The sequence below is a fragment of the Leptonotus elevatus genome, chromosome 5 (genome assembly GCF_054856555.1).
Source record: "Leptonotus elevatus isolate MCC_2025b chromosome 5, RoL_Lele_1.0, whole genome shotgun sequence".
Lineage (NCBI taxonomy): Eukaryota > Metazoa > Chordata > Actinopteri > Syngnathiformes > Syngnathidae > Leptonotus > Leptonotus elevatus.
Genome location: NC_141243.1, coordinates 20,945,717 through 20,966,913, shown reverse-complemented (window position 1 = coordinate 20,966,913; position 21,197 = coordinate 20,945,717). Strand labels below are relative to the sequence as shown.

At 38.6% G+C, this 21,197-nt stretch overlaps 1 protein-coding gene across 1 annotated transcript; it reads right to left on the bottom strand.

The window, feature by feature from the left end:
* Nucleotides 1-271: 271 nt before the first annotated feature.
* txnrd2.2 (thioredoxin reductase 2, tandem duplicate 2) lies at nucleotides 272-21,120 on the bottom strand. Its single transcript, XM_086076088.1, has 17 exons — nucleotides 21,007-21,120; nucleotides 20,441-20,506; nucleotides 20,296-20,352; nucleotides 20,083-20,227; nucleotides 19,229-19,303; nucleotides 18,379-18,457; nucleotides 18,059-18,121; nucleotides 16,554-16,624; nucleotides 12,653-12,672; nucleotides 12,180-12,271; nucleotides 11,932-12,106; nucleotides 8,508-8,644; nucleotides 6,514-6,609; nucleotides 6,211-6,303; nucleotides 3,793-3,864; nucleotides 3,149-3,246; nucleotides 272-3,065 (listed from the first exon to the last, which is right to left on the bottom strand). Exons 1-17 carry the CDS (start codon nucleotides 21,080-21,082, stop codon nucleotides 2,936-2,938), a joined length of 1,545 nt encoding a protein of 514 aa, XP_085932214.1. The 5' UTR covers nucleotides 21,083-21,120; the 3' UTR covers nucleotides 272-2,935.
* Nucleotides 21,121-21,197: the final 77 nt, after the last annotated feature.

Here is a 21,197-nt window from a genome sequence, read left to right as displayed (position 1 = left end):
CTCAAAAATGTATTCTTCTTCCTGTAGTTCTTATGTGATTACAGAACCAAATCCGTGCAGTATTTATTTATTATCAAAACTCTCACTGGTTATTCAGCTGTTAAACTTGTGAAATGGAAAACATTTGCTCATATGTTGATTTCAGCGCCTAAAGAGCATCTTTTTTTAGTCTGTCTACTTAACAGTATACGTTTTCCTTTTTTGGGAAATATATCTCAGACGTAAATTACAGTATATAGGGTTATTATCTTCCCATATGCTTTAGTCATCATTGAGCTGCTGAAATCTGTTCTTTATTCACAGAATATGGTAATTACAGTATACAATAATTTACACAAAAGCACACAGTATGTCATCTTTAATATGGCCACTATGCATTCCAGTATTATGACTTCACATATACATTATGTGTAACAAAGCTTTCATGGAAAATTAGATTTCTCTTTTTACAACTTTGGCAGCCAGTAGACATCAGCCCGGCACTCCTCAGTTTTGAGTTTTAGTGCAGGTCATCATTAGCTGGTTACCTGAAAGTTGAACCCTGATCCCCCGTGCTGCTCAGAGGAGGCTCATTACTCATCTGCTGAGATGAGAGAGCCCAATCAACACTGTTCAGTACAGTAAAGACTTAGAACTTGGGCCCGACCGATTTGGATTTGTTTGTTTTTTTAAGGCCACAAAAAAATTCAAATTGGATGGCATAAAAACAAAAAAACAATTAATAGAAAAATATATATAATGCAAAAAATATATATAATTCCCCCAATGGATTTCAGTTGGCATAATTATATGCAATTTTCAATAATATAGGATGGTCCTTATGCCCTGTGAATAGTGGGGTCAACCATAAAGATGCTTTAAAAACAAACACACAAACAAACAAACAAAAACAAACTCAGTTCCCTGAATGCATTGTGTGGTGCACTGCATTTAATTAACAAGTCTCAAGTGTGTTTGTGCCACAGTTGAATGCATGTCAACAAATTTCATTCAGTATTTATGGATACTGTACTCTTAAAAAGACAATTGTTAAAACAATTTAATATTACAAATTGCATATTTAGTTTAATTATGAGTTTATTAAACTTCATATATTTACTTTGGAATAACTTGATTCAATCGTGTTACCAATTGAAGCGTTTTTTTAAATTTTATTTGGTTAACAATTCCATTTGTAATCTTAAATTGGTTCAACAATCCACTTTTTAGAGCGTACGAGGTTATAGTATAGCAGAAGTATGTGCTAATAAATAACGAGACCAGTTGATGAATCGGTCGGACCCTACTTATAGAACAGAAGTAATTTTCATGTTGTGCATGTGCTATGTGGATACTGTGGAGCTTGGACGGTTGAGGGGAAATGGATGGCAAAAAGCAAACAGACATTCTAGTTACACTGTCAGAGTGAATGACTTCCTTTGCATTGCCTTCGTCCGAACCTGAGGTCTCCGAAGTGCCTCGTTAAGCAAAGCAATACAGAATCAATTAGCGGCTGAGTGTCGTGTTGCTTTGCTGGGTCCGGTGGCCACCGTTACCTCCTTCATCCAAAACCCACTCGGCCCCTGCCGTGCGGCACCAGAGCATGTGAGCCCTCTGTCCTCTGAGTGATAGAGTCAAGCTGTTCCTGCTGAGCGGAGGTCAGGGTTCTTCAGTCAGCACTTCGGCCCTGAACACAGCACACAGGAATCCCCCCCCCCCCCAAACTTCCCCAACCCAGCTGAAACTCAGCTCGTACTCTCCCAGGCTAGGTCCAAATAAACCTGGTAGCCTGCTCTCTCTTTTTCCATCGCCGGGCTCGCTGTCACTCCCCTCATCAGAATCATTAATCAGACCAGGCAGATTAAAAATAAACGACACCCACCATTTTGGCCCCCAAATTTGTGTAGCCCATTTCGCCCAATAAACCACGTTGAGGATGTCCAGTTCAGTCAGCAGGTTAAACATTTGAGCACTTTTATCTGCTATGATGGCTATTGATATATACAACTTATCTTATCTCCAAAGGGTGACGACTACTGAGCGTTAACCTTCCATCCATGTAAATACACGAGAGATAAGGATTAGTTAGCAGTTGGAGCACAAATCAATCCAGTCTACTCTCCAAATTCAACAAAATGCATATCACTTGTGGGGATTAAGGGAATTAAAACCTACAAAACAAATGTATTGGAGATTAGGTTTTATCTGGTGACAACTTTATCCTCTCTTTTACACTCAAGATGAAAATTGGCAGGCAATAGTGCCACCTTTGGGTAACATGGAGTAATACATCTCTTGCAGAGCAACTAGTGCAGTGATGCCCATAGAATACTGCATGCTTAGCCTGCAGTATGGTATTGTTTGATGTTGGGTCAAGACGTATATCTGGGCCATCCCAGACCCTCAAAGAGGCTCGTCTCTCTGGTTAAGTCTTTCCAAGATGCCTGCCCAACTGTTTGTGTCTGTCCATGGGAAATGAGGTTGGTGTCGCTGCGGCGACGGCCCAGGGGCCATCCATCAGTGTCATAGAGGGCGGAGAGTTGGGGAGGGGGTTATGGTATGTGTCACCTTAAAGACTAATGGACAGGAAGTACAGCCACAGAAACAACAATATTTGTAGAAAATATTTCCAGAAAAATGTTTGAACCTGCTCTGTGTTTCTTGCATAATTTCAACGACACGCTGAGAACGGGCTTTAATCCTGATTTATGGGCCTTTCCTTCAAAAGTCTCTCTGCGGACGAGACTTTCACAAACCGGATTTAGAGACTTTGCTCCATGAGAATATACTGCTTCAACTTGCAAACATTCAAAATATTGGTGATTTTTCTCAGTAATAGACACTTGCCCACCAATAATTAGTGACGGAAAAGAAAGAGCAGGCTAAACCAGAATGATCATTTGGACCCAACTAACCCTTTTCTACCGTGTGTGCTCAGTGTTCACAGACCGGGGCTTTAACCTCAGCAGCCGGTGACTGTGGCATCCAATCCAGAACGTTTTGTGATGTTGGCTTTGGTTAGCTCCTCAGCGCAGGTCGGGTGGATTCCAACTGTCTCCAACAGGTGAGAGTACGTGGCACCACACCTAATAAACATAGAGATGACGTTACTTATTTAATTGACCTGAGAAGTCATATTGTACAAATAATAGCGTTTCTAGTAACTTACTGGAGGCCCATGGCAAAACCCTGCATGACTTCCCCTGCATTCGGACCAGTGAAATGCAGACCTAATAGCTCCTGGTCTCCGTGCCGCTTGCATATCACCTAAGATGGTAGAGAATGATAATGCATTTTAATTTTAAATATGTGTTAGGGCAGGGGTGTCAAACATACGGCCCGTGGGCCAGAACGGCTTGTCAGGGGGTCCACTCTGGCCCGTGAGGACAGAACACAAACTGCAGTTTTTCGCTAAAATTAATTGTTGTTGCTAATTTTGTCCAATGGGGGGCGCACTGACAACCACTTAAATGACATTCTGAAATGTGGCTGTTACTTAGGATTTCATGCTAACATTTAAAGAAAAGACATTTCTGATTACTTTGCAATAAAATAATAATAAAAAAGTGGGAATGTCCAGAATGTAATTGTAATTATTTGCACCAAAAAACAAAATTTTGACCCGTCATTATTTATAGCTTATAAGCCACGGACAAACTGGTCTGGCCAACTAGAGACCAAATTCAGGTGAAAGTGGCCTCTGAATTAAAATGAGTTTGACACATGTTAGTGGTTGGTTTGCCAACAAGCCATTAGGATGTGATGTGATTCTGTCATCTTAGATCTCTTTTTTTCCAAAACATTTTGTGTTACCTTTAAGTAACAGTGGCTAGCATCACGCTCTGCCACGGTGAATTCCAGAGGCTTGTAGAAGGCATGGTAAACCTGCAGACACACAAAGACAATTTGAATCAGGAAATGTCTCATCTTTGAAATGCTGTGTTTGCAGATTATGACGTCATATTAAGGTCATTTTTAGGGGGCTTTTCCTAAATCACCAACTTTTTAATATATGCACACTTTTGTCACTTTCACTAGTGAAGAGGGAGAAAAATCCTGCAATGAACATCACAACTTGTGTAAATAATGCAAGTACAAGTACAAAACTGTATTGCAACAACATAAATGTAATACTTATTAATTAAAAGGTAAGTTAATCTTAACAATGAGATGTTATGATTGCAGCTCACCGAAAAGAGAACAACAAGACTGGAAAACAAATCCCGGTTGCAGCTTATGTTGACAGATTTCCAACTGGGGAGCGACAATGTGTGTTTAATGCGTTTAATTCAATGGGCGAGCGTGCCAACACAAGTTTGAAGGAGCATGCAGCTGTAGAGGGGGCCGGTGCTGCAGCTCCTCCTAAGATCTAAGCATGCCTGTCATCGCCTCACACACACCTCAATCAGGCCTCCTGCTCGCCTGTCACTCATTGCCAACAGCCCCACCTTACAGGCTAAACCATTTATCCGCGCGGTGTGCAGGTGTTGGCGAACGTCTGGCAACCGGCTCACGTACACCAGCACAGAATACACACACTTGTTTGTTTTTGGACTGTATTTGTTTTTAGGGGTTAGAAAACATTCTCACTCTATCATTAAAATAAATGAATAAACGTGTTTGAAGGAAGCTGACTATCCTGACAAATTTTAGCCCGAATAAATTATTTCTTTGTACAAAAGAGATTACAATAGGATTGGCTAGTTTGGAACAATTTGCAGACTCCTATAATAGTAATGCAAATGAAATGCAGAAGGATACAAAAAAATATAGATGTAAAAAAAAAAAAAATCACGTTTATGTTTTTCCAAGTGTTACTTTGCTTATTTTCTCACCCATTTAATTTTTTCTTACATTTTGAGCAATCAAGTGAGATGCATGCGTTTTGCTACACCTTTCATGCAAAAAGGACTTTTCTCACCTTAGCCTAGAATTTGATAAGAGCATACATAGGACGTGTCCTACATCTTTAGTATGCAGAAAGCTTACACACTGTATGAAATGACTATTAAAGGTAATAAACAAATTCCATGAACAATTCATTCATGGATTTTCTGATCATTTCTACTACCTTGAAAATATAAAAATAAAATAAACAGTCCACATTTGTAAAACACACTGAAACTCTAACCTTCTGTATCCAAAGCAAAATCTTTACTGACTTTATATCCAGCAGATATAAAAAGTCTACACACCCCTTTTCAAATGCCAGGTTTTTGTGAAAAAAAAAGAAAGAGACCAAGATAAATAATTTCAAAACGTTTTCTACAAATATAAATCTGATGCATTATTGTTATTATAACATGAAAAAAAATATTTTCAAGAGAGCAAGAAAAAAAACTGACAAGGTGATAATCTGATGTGGCTATGTTCAGAATTAACCAATCACATTTAGACTCATGTTTAATGAGAGTTAGTGCACACTTGCCACTATTAAAATTCCTCTGATGAACCCAAAATAAAGTTTAGGTATCCTTTTCCTGATATTTTTGTAGTCCCATCTAAGAGCACAAGCCATGGTTTGCAGACAGCTTGCACAGCATCAGAAGGATCTCATTGTTCAGGAGAAGGGGATAGAAGAATTTTGACAGTTTTATCTGTAAATAGTCATCATGTCAAGCCATATTTTACGTAATGTGGGATACAGATTAGAAATAACTCACCTTAAACTTTTTTTATTATTATTTTTTACACATGACAAAAACTGCCCCTGGACTACCTGCTCTACCGCCCCTGTATATATAGCAGCTGAACACACTCATGGCATTATTTCCCATCCATCCACTCTCTGTACTGCTTATCCTGACTAGAGTCACAGGTGTGCTGGAGCTTCACCCAGCTGACAATCCCAGGACGCGTATAGACAAACCAGTCACACCTACGGACAATTTAGAGCCTTCAATCAACACCGTGCAATGCATGGATACTCGGCCACTGCCCCAACTACTCATGGCATTATTTTTTACAATGGAAATCATCATTTTGCAGAAAGTTCACATGTGGCACTTGTAGGTTGCTTTACGTTCATGCTTTTGTCCAGTTCATTCCAAACAGGTTTAATAGGATTAAAGTCTGGAGAGGAAGCCTTTATTCCGAACTGAATGTTGTTTTTCAACCTTAGCGGTACTTGTTTTTAATTATACCTCTGGCAGGTCACCACTTATGTTACTTGGTACCTTTTCAAGTTATTCACTAGACTTGAATTTTCCATTTATGCCAGCATGTTATTACCTCTATGTTGTCTTTGCCATGCCTAATTTCAGCCTCCTCCTCAGATAGACCCACACAGCCATATTCAAGTGGGGTGAACACAGTGGTTGGCACCTAAAGGACACACACACACACACACACACACACACACACACAAAAGTAGCACAATGGAAAATACAACCACAATAAATAAAAACACAATTTAAAACAAAAACAAGCATTTTTCTTTTCAAGGCAGACTTTAACACCACTTTTGTGCTGAATATCATTACATACGACAATAGTAGGTGGAGAAAATGTGACAGATGTGTGTTTTTGTCTCACATTGTCATAGTTCATGAGCTCTGTGCTGTGTCCAGCAAGTCTGCGGGCGAGGAGTTTTCCTGCTTTAATCGCCGTAGGTGTCAATTCAGGACGACCCTGAAACAGAAGACTGCATCACTTAATTCAATGTACCTGTAAACTTGCCAATGTAAATTGTCAAACAGACACATACACATTTCTCTCTCCAAGGTTAATGGCGTATTGTTCTGAATGTGAGCCAAAGCAAATAAAAATACAGACACACATATGAGTAGTGCAGGAAATAGTAAGGCTGCGGGGCAATTTTAAAGGCATGACTTAGACCTGTTAAATTTCAACGACACATCCTGTTGTCATAAACATCTTCTGCACCTCTACAAATGTGGATGTGATGCACTGTCTGATGTGCAACTGTTTACACACCAGATCGCTTTTGTCATTTTAATGCATTTCCTGGCGCTTCATTTGGCATCGAGAAGAAAGAAAACAAGAAATGCAGTGGACAACTTGAGCAAGATAGATATCAAACCTTCTGCTAAAAACAAAACAAAAAAAAACACGCCTCCTGTTGCGTTGACAAGATGACAGACAGATTGGCGTGAAGCAGCACTCATCAAAGCAAGCTGTCAGTCAAAGTTGACTATGAGTGTGTGCGTGTCATCATGAGTCCTGGGAGACAGGAAGGAGGCACACAGCTGTTTGTGTTGAGAAAGAAAAAAAGAGGCCACACCGACATTGCAGCAGCTACAACTAACCACTATTTACATGGGCTAGCGTAAATACAGTGCAGCAGCACTTAAATGCTGTTAAAGAGACCCATCCTGAGAAATTGTAGGTTGAATAGAATACACAAACATTTACAGTTAGCGGCCAATCTCTCATTTAGTCACATTTGTTTATTTCATAATTTCAAAATTGTTGTTTGTTTCCTCCTAGCATACTCTTGTGATCACATTTTAATGGCTGAAAAATAGATACTGATAATTCAATCTGGTATCGTTGGTTAGTTTTGGCAGATTTAAAGTAAAAAAAATAAATCTTTACAATAAAATGTTCTATGTGACACCACTAGTCTAGACACGGTATTTTGATTAATAGTGTTTGTGGAATATGAATTAAGCAGCCAAATCAACCTGTTTTTATCCATCTGAGGGGCAGCCATTTTGCCACTTGCTGCCGACTAAAAATCACATTGCAGTTGCTCAGGGCTCAAGTAACGACCAATCACAGCTCACCTGTTTTCTGAGTTTGGTCATGTGATGCCGTACAAGGCAAAAATGGCAGCCCCCCAGAGATGGATATAAAAATGAGCGGATTTTGCTGCTTAATTCATATTCCACAAACAATATTAATCTGAATGTTGTGTTTAGACTAGTGGGGTAGCATAAAACATATTACTGTAAAAATAACTATTAACTTGACATCCCCTTTAATTAATTGTACTGATTATATACCCAAGGGTAACTTCAATTGACCTATTTCACTAACTTTGCTACAAACTAAGCAGTTGAAGATTATTTTATACTTTTCAGTATCTTTCTAATTAATGAAAAAAAAAACACACAGGAGTTTTGAAGGCCAACATTGTGATTCATTGGACACATTTTTAAAATTTAAATTCAGCAACCGCTGATGATGTTTCAATATTAAAGGACATGTGAAATTTTCTGCATTGAAGCAGTGAATTTCAAGAAACTCACAATTTGTGTCACTGTTAAAAACTTGCCCACAATTGCAAATAATCTTTGTACTAATTCATTGCTCTGTAGTGGATATGGATTATAATTTCAACACCAAACAATACAATAGCAGTAACTCCGAGGCAGACAGGTTCTGGGTTCGAATCTCAGCTAGGACCTTTCTCTATGGAGTTTGTATGTGTCTGAACGGATTAAGCAGAAGAAAATTAATGTTTGGAAAAAGGACGTAAAATTCATCATATCGAATCAGGAGGACTAATAAGAATATTTTTTAAAGCTCCCCCAAGTGTGTTAACATTTGGTGGTGATGCATACCTGGCCTATGTCCCCAAAAGCGTAGATGTTTGGCACAGAGGTAGATTCATCAGCCCTCACAATTATTTTCCCAGTCTCCTTGTTGAGTTGTACACCAAGCTTGTTCAGACCCAGAGCTTTTGTTTCTGGAGCTCTACCTGCAATAAACATGACAACATTTTTATTACAAATTGTGTATAGGGCTCAAGCTGACACAGCTGACATTTTGTGCTTTAAAGCAATCAGAGTGCTGCGTAAAAAAAACACCCTAAAATGTGTCACCTCATTCACATGGCTTGCAATGGATCAAATCAAAATGGATTGCAAAAAAAATAAAATAAAATAAAACATGAAAAATAATTAGAAATGTATAAACAGAAGTTATCAAAGGGTACTGTTAGTGTGTTATTACAAAAACAGATCAAAATATAATTAAGTATTTAAGATGATCTGAATGGTGCTTCTTACTTTTTGTTTTTAGACTAAATGAAGATAATGGATAAAACGCACATCACATACATTTAAATGACAACAAAAGGACTGATAATAAGAGCTCAATCCTGAAATCAAGGATGTGATGTGTGACACTTCGTAGGGGACAGCCAACTGATGCCGTCAACACGTAATCTCCATGTCAATGGAGAACTGACCACATAATCCTCGTCCTCCTCAGCATATTTCCTCAAAACTAGTCAAGGCAGCATAATAAACACCCAAGCCCGAGGTACACATGTAGATGCTATCGGAAAGCAAAAAATAACAAACCCCCGAGACCCTTTTTCCTGGCTGGAGCCAAAGAGCAACGTTTTCCCCCAGACCGGGGGACAACACGGACCTGTCTACTCCACAACATGGGTGGCTGAAGGGGGTGAAAAAAAGGAGCAAAGTCAACAAGACATTTTTCCCCAAATATGTAACTTCCAATTTTAGACTCCTCCAAGTATACAGGACGGGAAATTCTGTGCTGAATTGGTAAATAAAAAAATAAAATAAAATAAAATTATATATATATATATATATATATATACATATATAATAAACTAAAATCTCACCATTATTCTCTAATTCAATTGGGAAAACTAAAAATTTTAAATTACTAAGTCTATCCTCCCTTCCTGTCTGTCGCTCCACTTAAGAGTGACCACATTGTGTGCCGAGGACACAACACTGATAAGGGATTTGGTTGGAGTACATGGCCATGCAGAACCAACACACACATGCTGAACAATGCCTGTTGTGACATTCTGAGGAAGCTTCCAGATGGCTAGGCTAATTAGCAACAATAAACCTTCATGAGTAAAATATAAAATGATTACTTATCTGATCAATTAGATGAACAAAGACAAATGGGAAGAATGGCATTGTTTTTTTTGGGGGGAGCAAATTAAACAGGATGCTAAAAACACATTTCAATGTTCAGGCCAAAAAAGATTTTAAGATGCACATCAATTAAGACCCGACTGACTGGCAAGTTAGTTAACTGCCTATCACTTACAACATGAACATGCTATTTTGATTATGTTTATATTTTGTCTGTGAAAATGACAAAAACAATTACTACTTTTACTACTTGTCATAATTTTAGCTTGTGACAAAATCGTGTTCAAGCACAGCCACAACTCTGGTGCCCAGAGTAGTCCAATAACATTATAGGATGCTATTTCCTTAGCATGAATTGAATTTCAATGGATTTGTACAGCAACTTTGGAAATACAGAAATTGTTCTCCTCAGCTCTCTAGACAAATATGAAAACGACAAATCCGATGACATACAGTCATTTCATTTTTCAAAGCTCAACTACTAATGATTGTTCATAATTCTTTTATTTATTTTTATATTTTAAAATAAACTGTTCAAACGTCAAAAGTCCTGTACAACATCGGGATTTACTTTGAATAATATTCTAGAGTACTATAGTGTGCACTGAGGCGGAAAAGCCACGTCCACCGTCTGCCTGTCCACAGGAAGTGGAAATGTTCTGTTTCCTGGTATATTGCACCTGGACAAGGGAGCGGCCATGTAAGCAGGAAGGAATGGGGGAAAGGTGGAGGGACGCATGGCTGGGATAGAAGGATGTTAGACAGTGGTGATACAGTGCCTCGGACCCCTCAGGCCTTTATAACCCCACAGAGGCCCGAACCCTGCCTGGCCTCCATAGTGTAAGGTCACAGTAAAGGGAAGTGGCCTCATACTCATAAGTCCTGCATGCAGGGATCAAAGGGCCATTTTCTTGCTAAATCAGAATGATGAACAAAAGCATTGATATACCAGTTCACAACATTCATTTAAATCAAATGTATTGGGACACATGGCCATTACGATATCAGAAAATACAATGGGAGCAAGGAGTTGGTTTCTCCTTTACAGTTATAACAGCTTCCACTCTTCTGGGAAGGCATGTGCACGGCTTTCCTACGTCATAATAAGTTCCGGTTCATGATCGTTATTGCAATTTTTAACTTAGCCGTCATCGGTACGCTTCGATAATGAAAGAAAAAACTGAATTGTAGAGTTAGGAGGGACACTTAAGTTGTCTACCTGGCTTTTTTTTATTGGGCCATAAGCAGCCTACTACTTGGCTGCATTTTAACTAGTCAAAAGCAGAAAGGAAATATAAAGGTCACCGCATCTCACGCATGAGACAATACAATACAGTTTCCAGAATTCAATGCAAATATTGCTCACACCAACAGCCTCACGCTGAAATGATGTGGGAATTCGGCCACAAGAGGAAATGGCAAACGTCATTGCGGCTGCCGGGTCACGCACATCCTTGTTACCGTCACACGCATATGTGCAAAGCACTCTCTCATCACACACATAAAAACATACTCATGACAAAGACAGAACTTTCCTGGTCATGAGATATTTGGAACATTTAAAGGCTTTCCACACTGATAAAGTGGTGACAGTGGACCTGATCTCATCAGTATCTGTTGTTAATCTTTAGGCTGGTAAGGTGGGAAATGTGAAGTGGTAGAATATAAAATGGATAGAAGCAGAGTTAGATGGCTGGTAGCACTGGAGCGTAACATAAGTCCACGTGTAGGGATGGCAGAGACATATGTAGGTTGGTTTCCGCTGGGTTGGCACAGACAGGATGACCCGGAGAAGAACAAAGAGGGGAATACAGTGACCCTGTGCCTTAGCGCATCCTGCCTGGGTCCGTGTCTCCCCACCCAGACAGCCATTGAGCTTCCCCTGGTTATTCCATCACTCAGACTTTATGACTTTGTTTTCAGCTTGTCATTTGCTGACACTGCACTCTTTTGAGGATGACGAATGATTGTATGATATAGCTCTTGTATTGTATTGTATTCGCTTGTGCAAATTGTCCTAATTTCATCAGTATCAGTGGATTGACACAATTTAATACTGCTTGATTTCTTGAAAACATTTACAATATGATCTGTTCCACATACTCGCATACAATAATGCACTTACCAACTGCCCATAACACAGTGTCGTAGGTGTCATTGTGTTGGTTGCCTGTCAGGGCATCATTCCATGTGACTTTCAGGGCTCCTGATGCAAGTTTGTCCACTCTCTTGGGGACACACTTCAAAGTAAATTTGGTTCCATAAGACTCCATATAGTCTGTCACTAATCCTGCCATTTGCTGTAAAGTTAAAAAGGATTAAATCATGAATTTCTATCATGATGACTTGAGTCTATTCTACAGAGAACAATACCTGATCGAAACCCCGGAGGGCGATGCTGCGAACCATCACCGTGGTGTCCAAGCCGATGCCTGTAAGGAAACCTGCACACTCCAGGGCTACATCTAAAGCAGTAGGTTAGGGAATCGTGGTTTTTCATGCATGTTAACTGACTACTATCAATGCATTTTAAGCTGGCAACATGAAAAACACAGTCAAACAGTAGCAAACGAAATAGCACTCAGTGGTCGACTGTATTTGGAAAAATGCCATTTTGTTTATTGTCCAGTAGTTTCACATATGGGAAGCATATGTTTTACATTGTGTAAAAACTAAAACTAAAAAGCTCCCTCGTATGGCACCCTGACGTCAAAAACAAATACTACATGTTATTCGTGCAACACCGGCTTTATGCCAAGCTTTACATTTAAGTCTACAACTGCACCATTTCCTAACTGACTTGGAGTGATTATTTACACATCACATTGGCTGGCAGAAAAGGATACAGCTTGCTCCAACCACAAGCCTGTAAAACACAAATAAATGGACTATTTAGCATAATATGACATTTTAAGTTGACGTGAGTATGACTGTCATGTTGTATGTAGAGTGAACTGTGTGAAACTGTGTGAAATATATTTATCTCACAAAGCTGATTTATTTTTTATTTTTTAGATTCACTGGCAACATAACAGAATAAACCAGTGAAATCTAATGAGATCCAATTGTGAGTGCTGTCTTAAACATTAATATCATATTTAAAAAATACATTTGCGTACAAATACGTTGACACCACCAGATCTCACCAAAACAGAACTGGTTTTGCTTTGGCCAGAGCAAAAAAACAAAACAAAAAAAAAAAAAATCAGCAAATGTGTGTGGTCCAAGTAAATAACACATCTAATCCAACCCTAAGATCAATGGCAGTTAGGAGGCCTAATTGCTACCATTTAAAGTAATCCCTGTGGATAGGGAGTGCCATGTTCAGAGCTCAAGTCCACATACGAGTCTGCTGATTGAAGTCCATCACCTGCAAACAGGAGGCCCTGCTCTTACGTGTTTATACCAGAGCTCCTTTCTTATTCAGGACTGCTGCATGGAGTTGACAGTTCAGAGTGCCTGCAGCAAATCTTGTCCTTGTCCATGCTAAGATTAACCTCTAAAAGCTTCAATGCCCCTTGTCACCGTGTCTGTGTAATGCTGAGGTGCACTTATCACATATTGTGAGTGGCTTAAAGGTGATCAGGCAAAGAGCTTTATCTTGATTCTACACTTTCATCAGTGATTTCAGTCAGTTCGTCTAATTGTGTCTTTGTGTCATTTGTTTCAAATACATTGTAGAAGTGAGTAAATACACTATAGGTCAAGCTGGCCTGGTGTTGCTCTCTTAAAAACCTCTCATCCAGAAATGGACAATTAAAATCATTAGTTGTGAAATTATCTTTGTATTTTCTTTTTTTGTGCTATGTATAATCTGAAATAAATGATGGAGGGGGGCACAATTTGTCATCAGTGCTACTGGGGAGGGGTCACACACTCCTAACCAGATGTAGGCTTATGATGGAAATAAATAAAAAATGGACACAACACATGCATTTGTGCAAAATACGCACTCTTAATATATTTAAATGTTCATAATAAATATCACATGTACAACTATTCAACAACAAAGGGCTCTTTTGCATAAGAATTACCATTCAGGAACAGCACAAAACTACTGAAGAGCAAACCAACATTAAGTGCAATAACTCATTTTGTGCATTTTTCCCCTCACAAAAACCAACTCACAATTTTGTATTATTACTATTGAAGTAGTATGTTGTCCGGTATGTCATTCCAAATCCTAAAAGTTTATTAGGCCTACTCACATATAGGGCCGCCACTTGATAACATCCTTGCTCTAATCTATTTCCTCCCACAGAAGCCAAGGACAACTATCCGCAACATTAATATTTTTAGAGTGAGTAGTAGCCGGCTTTCAGTTCATGCAAAACCTTGGCAAGTCTTCAGAAGCCTCAATACTAATTAAAATTAATTTACTTTCCCACTTCAATTCAAAAGAAACCACTTAACAAAAGAACCTCTAATTAAACCGTTTTTAATCGAATGATGCAATATTGGCAAAAAACAAAACAAAAGCAGCAACATTACTCATATAAACATTTCTAAAAATGTATTAACGAGCCCTTCACAAACAAAGGTCATACTCCATATTCTTGGATGTGAAGAACAAACAATATCAGAGTACAGTAAATCTGTGTAAGAGCACAGCCAAACATTAGACCATCATACAGGTAATAACACTGCTAATGATAGGGTATAATCCTGTTTCTAAGAAACATAGGCTACCAGTCAAAAGTTTTGAAACGTGGATGTGCCCCAAATCTTTTAGAGAAACAGCATTTTCAAATTAAATTCCCAATTCCTTCTCATGAATGGCAAATGATTATTATGCCTTTATGCTATTATGCTATTTTTTTCCCATGCCCATTCTTTTGTTGTACTAGGCTACCATTTATGGCATTTAAGACATTTCTATAAAGTCTAGACCGACAATCAATAAATGAAAGCAAAGTTTGTAAGGCAATGTACTCCCTCTGAGTCCAGGTACATTTTCACAGCACATAAACCGTCTTACTGCCGTTCATGCTTAGTGTTTTCTCCCTTCCCGGCTTCAGGGCAAGGCTAGATATGTCACTCAGGTGTGTAATGTGCTCCAAGGCCCATTAGACACAGATCACTCACCTGGACTCCCCCACACACTATCTCTGCCTCCAGAAAGCGCTTGTCTGACCTTACCTGCACAAATGACAGCTCTGCAACAAAACAACATCCTCTTGGTAGTGTTTGTGCTGCTATCGTGGAAAAAAATGAAGCTATAGCTTACACTTTCTGACCCAAGGGTGGTAGAGATCAAGCATGCCATTGAAGGACTTCCTGAGCTCAAAGTGGCAGTGGGTCATTTTGTTTCATACATGAAGGTTTGTGAAACTTGAATGGTCCAGTGCTGATTAAGACTGGTAACAGTGCACATATTCAATAACACATTCAACTATTACTTAATTAACTGTAGGTAATGGTAAAAAAGTTACAGTATATGACTATGAAGCACATCAAAGTTAAGTTAATGGATTTGTAGAAAATGCCAAATAAGATTATAATGGCCCTCTGAGTGATAAACATATTTGGATATACTGGTACATAATTCCTACATATAAAATGCCGTTGTATTATTTTGCCTTCATACACCACAATATACTTGAATTAAAAAATGATTAACCCGTACCGGAGCCCACCCAGGTTTCAAAGCAAACATAGTGAAGCAGTATTTATGCTGCACACAAATTAGATAAATTGCTATTAGAAATAAAGTCATACCCAAAGATATAAGCTTTTAAATCTAGATTAAAAAACTGCTTTTGACTAAAACTGAAGCAAATGAACTAAAGGTAATTGTAAAAAAGTCCTTTCAAGGTATCTCAAGGGAGAAAAGCTGAATATGGATATGTTAATGGGGACCAAGATTAATTGCATGCAAAATATTTTCACTCAAGGACTAAAAATGAGGGTATAAAAATGATGGCACATTATTTACTACTGGTATTTGTCTACGAACTTTTGTTTTCCTGCAAATTGGAGTAATGTACATTTAAAAGCTGTATTTCTTGAATGAAAAAAGCATTGTTTTTTTTTGTCAAACAGGTTAAAAGCTTAAAGTCTACACTTCAACCACAATTCTCATTTCATTCAGTGAGGTGGTCCATTAGACAAAAATATACAAAACTGTGTCATTGTCCAAATATTTCTAAAAAAAAAATTACTTGATGGTATCTGTCACCATGACGTAAACAGGCAGCAGAACTCAGGTACATCACATCACCACTAGTCACTGTCTGTGTGCGTTGCCAAGAGGAAACGTCTGAGATAGGCCAATTAACCAAGTGATGACAGGAGCTAAATGGTTGGATTAAAGGGCTTGTTCGGTATAAATCAGGATACTTGCAACTAATCTGAATTACAAAGGTGAAGACAGTCTTACAGAAAGAGTGAAAAATGAGAGAGAAAATAATCATCACTCACTAATACATGACAACATTACGTGACAGCGGGATGTAGTGCATCAATAACTGAGAGGCAGTCGTCACTTTCATGCTTGTTTTTGTCTTCAAATGTTAAAATTTAGGTATAAAACATGGACAAGAACAAAAAACAAAACAACACTGACACTGATGTACTGCTTACAAGTTTGACTACACTTGTGATTCTAATTGGAAGACACACCTCGGTTGAACATGTCCCTATGGCTAAATTACTTTCAATCTTAAAAACCCACAACTTTGTGTTAATTGTGTTGTAATTTGCGGAACGTCATGGCTGTATTTTGAGTTGGACAGAGAAGATGCTCACGTTTTTCTAGGCGACTCTTTCAGCCAGAATATGTCATCACTGGTGATTCCATGTTCCATTGCTCCTGGAATCTGGAATAAAGAGTTACAACTGTAAGCAGCTGTCAATCAAGTGAACAGGCTTGCTCCAATTAAAGTTTGTTTTAGTTCCTTTCAAAGCAAACATGTGCATTCCCCCCACACCTTTGGCATACTTTCGTTCAGATATCCAAGGATCAAAATGATAGCATGTTTTTCGACCAATTTCGCTGAAATTATCAGGTTTTTAGAGGCGGTCCAGTGAGTCTCATGCAAATAAGCCACAGCTCATCCAAACCTCCAAACAACAAGACCAATACAGACTGCTGCGTTCGTTACAATGATGAGCGGGGGGATGTCAGAGTCTGAAGAAAAAAGCGAGCCCCCATATACATGAAACGGAGCAATCACTTGATCACCAATCTGTTGAATTACTTCTGTCAATTAGTGTGCATGGCCTCTGCCAGCCATGTTGACACATTTGCTGAACATTTATGTGCCATTGTGCCAGCTATCAGACGCTAACGCTGATAATGCTGCTAACTAAAGCGAATCTGTGCTAGCTCACTTTTCAAAAGGCCTTGTTTTTGGAATTGAACAGAGAGTAGGAACTCCAGAATAGAAATGATAAAAAGGCAATTTTCCAAAATCAATTTCAATAGTTTAGGGCTTGTTTTTAAATCAGATGCAAACTACACTGCCTTGAAAAAGTATTTGCCGCCTCCTAAAAATCGTATTTTTTGGAACAGTTCCCCCACTTTCATGTTTAATATCATCAAACAAATAATAAAAAAACAATCAAATCAAATCAAAACTATGTGACCGTGCGTGGAAAAAGTACTTGGGCCCCCTTATGAAATCAGGAATTCTCATTTTCACTGACCACACCAGAGCCTGAATACATCCAAACCATTTTGGTCAAGAAACCACCTAAATAGAACTTGTCTGACAAAATGAAGTCAGTCAAAACATCTCAAAAAGCTGCAACAAAATGCCATGATCCAACGAATTTCAAGAACAGATGAGAAATTTAATAACTGACATCTATCAGTGTGGAAAGACAACTTTTGAATGGCTTATTGAAATGCTGTAGCATAATCTTTAAAAGTTCCTTCATGCTCAAAAACCCTCCATTGTTTCTGAATTAAAGCAATTCTGCAAAGAAGAGTGGTACAAAATATCTCCAGAGATGTGAAGGACTTATTGGCAGTTATAGAAAGCACTTGATTCCAGACGCTGCTTCTGAGAGTGGCCCAACCAGTTATTAGGTTTAGGGGGCAATCACTTTGTCACACAGGGCAATCATGTTTTTTCTCCCTTAGTAAGAAAAAAAAAATCTTCATTTAAAAAGTGCTTTTTGTGTATACTTGCATTGACTTTGAGGATGGGAAACATTTAAGTGTGACAAATGCATAAAAAAGACGTATTCACTCCAATGTATATGATACTAACAAACTACTTTATAATAACTAATCAATTAATACTAACATTTGTGGGGATTTTTGGCCGGCCACCTGAAGCAATCACAATGTTCTTGGCAGTCAGAGTCATCTGCACGAGAAGAGATAAGGATGTGAAGGAACAGTCATTGGTCATATCCTTGGGAAAACAAGGAAATGTCAAATGAAGAATAAGTGGTCTCTAAAGCATTTTGCACTAAAACCATTAAGGAAAAATGTTAGCTTCATCGCTCCCAGTAGGTGTCAATATGATCGCATTTAACAAGTCTTACACAACAGTTCTAAAACAGTTTAGTAACTGGATTATACAGGATCAATCTATGTATTTCTAAGGAGTTACCAGCCTACCTCTTTCCCTGCTTTTGTTACTGCTTTGACTGTGTGTTCATCCACAAGGCTGCCTCTCATGTTCAGATATTTCACCTTCCTGCAACAACAAACAATAAAACCCCATTTGAGCTTGTTTCTTGATATAAACAGTATATCAGAATTTAGCTTTATTGCCATTTCAAAATGAAATGTGTCCTAAGAGCTACGTGCTGAAAATATACACATTTTTAACATCCTCAATCAGTCACAATCATCAACATGATAGTTAATTTTAGTCTAGGCAATTCACATTATTCACACAAGTTCTCTGACCAGTAGAAATACATATTTAATGCACATAATCTGAGCAGCAGTAATTCGATATTAATGTAATATAATAATTGAAATGTAATTTTAATAGGAGCAAAGTGGCAACTGTAAAGTGACCTTCAGTAACAACAGTTATTGACCCGGAGTGCATAAAATTGTTGAATGTTGAGTGACAGCCATTTATGATACTAGGCCAGAAAATCTTGCAGAATCTGTAAAAGCGTGACTTGATTCAGCACACGGTAGTGGGGAAAAGAGACTGCGTGCAGATTGCGACAGGTGACTTCAATGATTCTTTCATCTGCCCTTATTTTGCATTGTAGATTTTTGCTTTTATATGCCTTACAATTCTCAAACCACTCAGTGATGGCAGATGGTCGAATTCAACAATGCATCGGCACCCTAACACAGAAGTGTGTGTTGGGTAAAAGTGGTGGAGAGAAAAAAAAGTCAACTTAAAAGGTATGTGTAAAAGGAGCTAAATTATTGTAGATCAAAACAAGTTGCGTTTGATTACATATGGGCAAATAACAATTTTTGATAATTATGTGCCACTGACTTGTCTTGGAGCTGGACCCTATGACCCCAGTTCAAAGACCTGACGTGGTTTTGAACAGCCTCAGCCATGGTGACCCTGCAACACACAAAAATTTATATTATTTTTGGTCCAGACCGCAGACCGTGTCCTGAGCACGCAGTCAAGACGCAGCGGAGCGGCGACGCAACGCACACGCATGCGGTGTAATCCTGGGGTGATCCTAAAAACAATGGTAATATCAAAATAACATGCGTGTTTAAATCACATCTATGTCAACTTTGTCCACCTGGCCAAAGTAAATATTAAGTAATTTTTTTAAGAGCTCATGTGGCGTGACTTTGTTAGTAACTTGTTTGGATATATTACTCTCTATGTCATTGTCATAGTTATGACAAATTGAAGAATCATTTATATAGTATGTACAGTTTTGCTACATCCCTCCCATGCCTTTCCACCCTTCGGGAAGCCCTGCAATGGGGAATGTAATTAATCTAAAATCAACTTGTGTGCACTACTGCAATAAATAATGTCACTAGATAGTGCTGTTTAGTCATTATGATCTCTCGTTTGATGTCTCATCAAGATTAAATTAATTCATGGCAAATTGGTGCCTGGAAACTACAGTTCTTAGAAGATCCTACTCTGTTATTGTCTTATCATTAACTGACATAACTACTGAAGATTCAATAATGTAGCTTTCCTAATTTTCCTCAGTCCTCCCTGCAATAGCTTGCTGACACCCATAGGGGTCACTTCTCCACACTTTTGGGAAGCTCTGTTTATGTAATATTACAAACATGCCCCTAGATGGTACTATTTAGCCACTCATGGCTTATTTAACAAACTTCAACCATTATGAAACATTCAGACCTTACCAATCATGGGAAATTGGCCCTGAGAGCTGCCAACCATACTTTTTAGCATCTTTGACTGCAGTTCCAAGCAAAGCCGCCTGGTGCATGAGTTTCTTCGGTATGCAGCCAACATTAACACATGTGCCACCAAGACCCCATTTGGTGCCTGTATGGAGAAGTACAACACAATCAATTTGATGTCTTAGAATCGTTATTATAAGAATTATGACTCACCTTTCAAAGAGGGCTCTACATAATCCAGAACAGCAACTTTCTGTCCAAGTTGTGCAGCTGTTGGAAACAGCACATATTACATCCAGTTAGACAGAAGGAAATGTGTGCAAAACAGGTAGGAGCATGTTGCCCATTCAGAGCTCACCTTCCTTGGAACAGGCAAGCCCTCCTGAACCACCTCCAATAACCACCACATCATAGTCATACTTCCCTGTGCGTTGGACAAACGATAGTAGGATACAAAACCACATGACTATGACAGCAATCTTTTTTTTAACACCTTATTTGAATAACACATAACAAAAAACTATCCAAAATCCATGTTATGGCAAGGACAGCAATAAAACTAATTAGAAGTGGAATTACAACATGTATTTTTTTTGTGCGTGTGTATTTAACTATTCAATCAATGACAATCATATTTTCATTTCGGTTTTCAATAGAACGTCACGCGTTCCCGTCACACAGCCAAATCCCTATCTAGACATAGGTTGTTTCGATATGCAAGGGCTTCCCTACCACACTAAAAATGTAATTGTGAAACCGGGCTAGACTGCTTTTAATCGGACTCTGACTCTAATGTGGTCTCAGACAGGTCAAGTAAGTGGTTCTCACGGAGTCGTGTCACTACGCAGAAGGCAAAAAAATTAACTTGTTGTTCATATTCACGCATAGAATATTTACTCCTGTAGTCTCGAAATACAATGTTACCTGTCAACTTTCTGGTCAAAACATGACACCAATTGATTCGTTTCCAACGGTGTCTACCTCTGCTGAACGCAGCCATGTTGTTATGAAAGGACCTCGACGTCTGTGGTGTTCAAGCATTTGCCTGATTTTCACAAGCCTTTATTATACAAAATAATAAAACACCAACATGGTCACTTATCTTAACCCGTTTT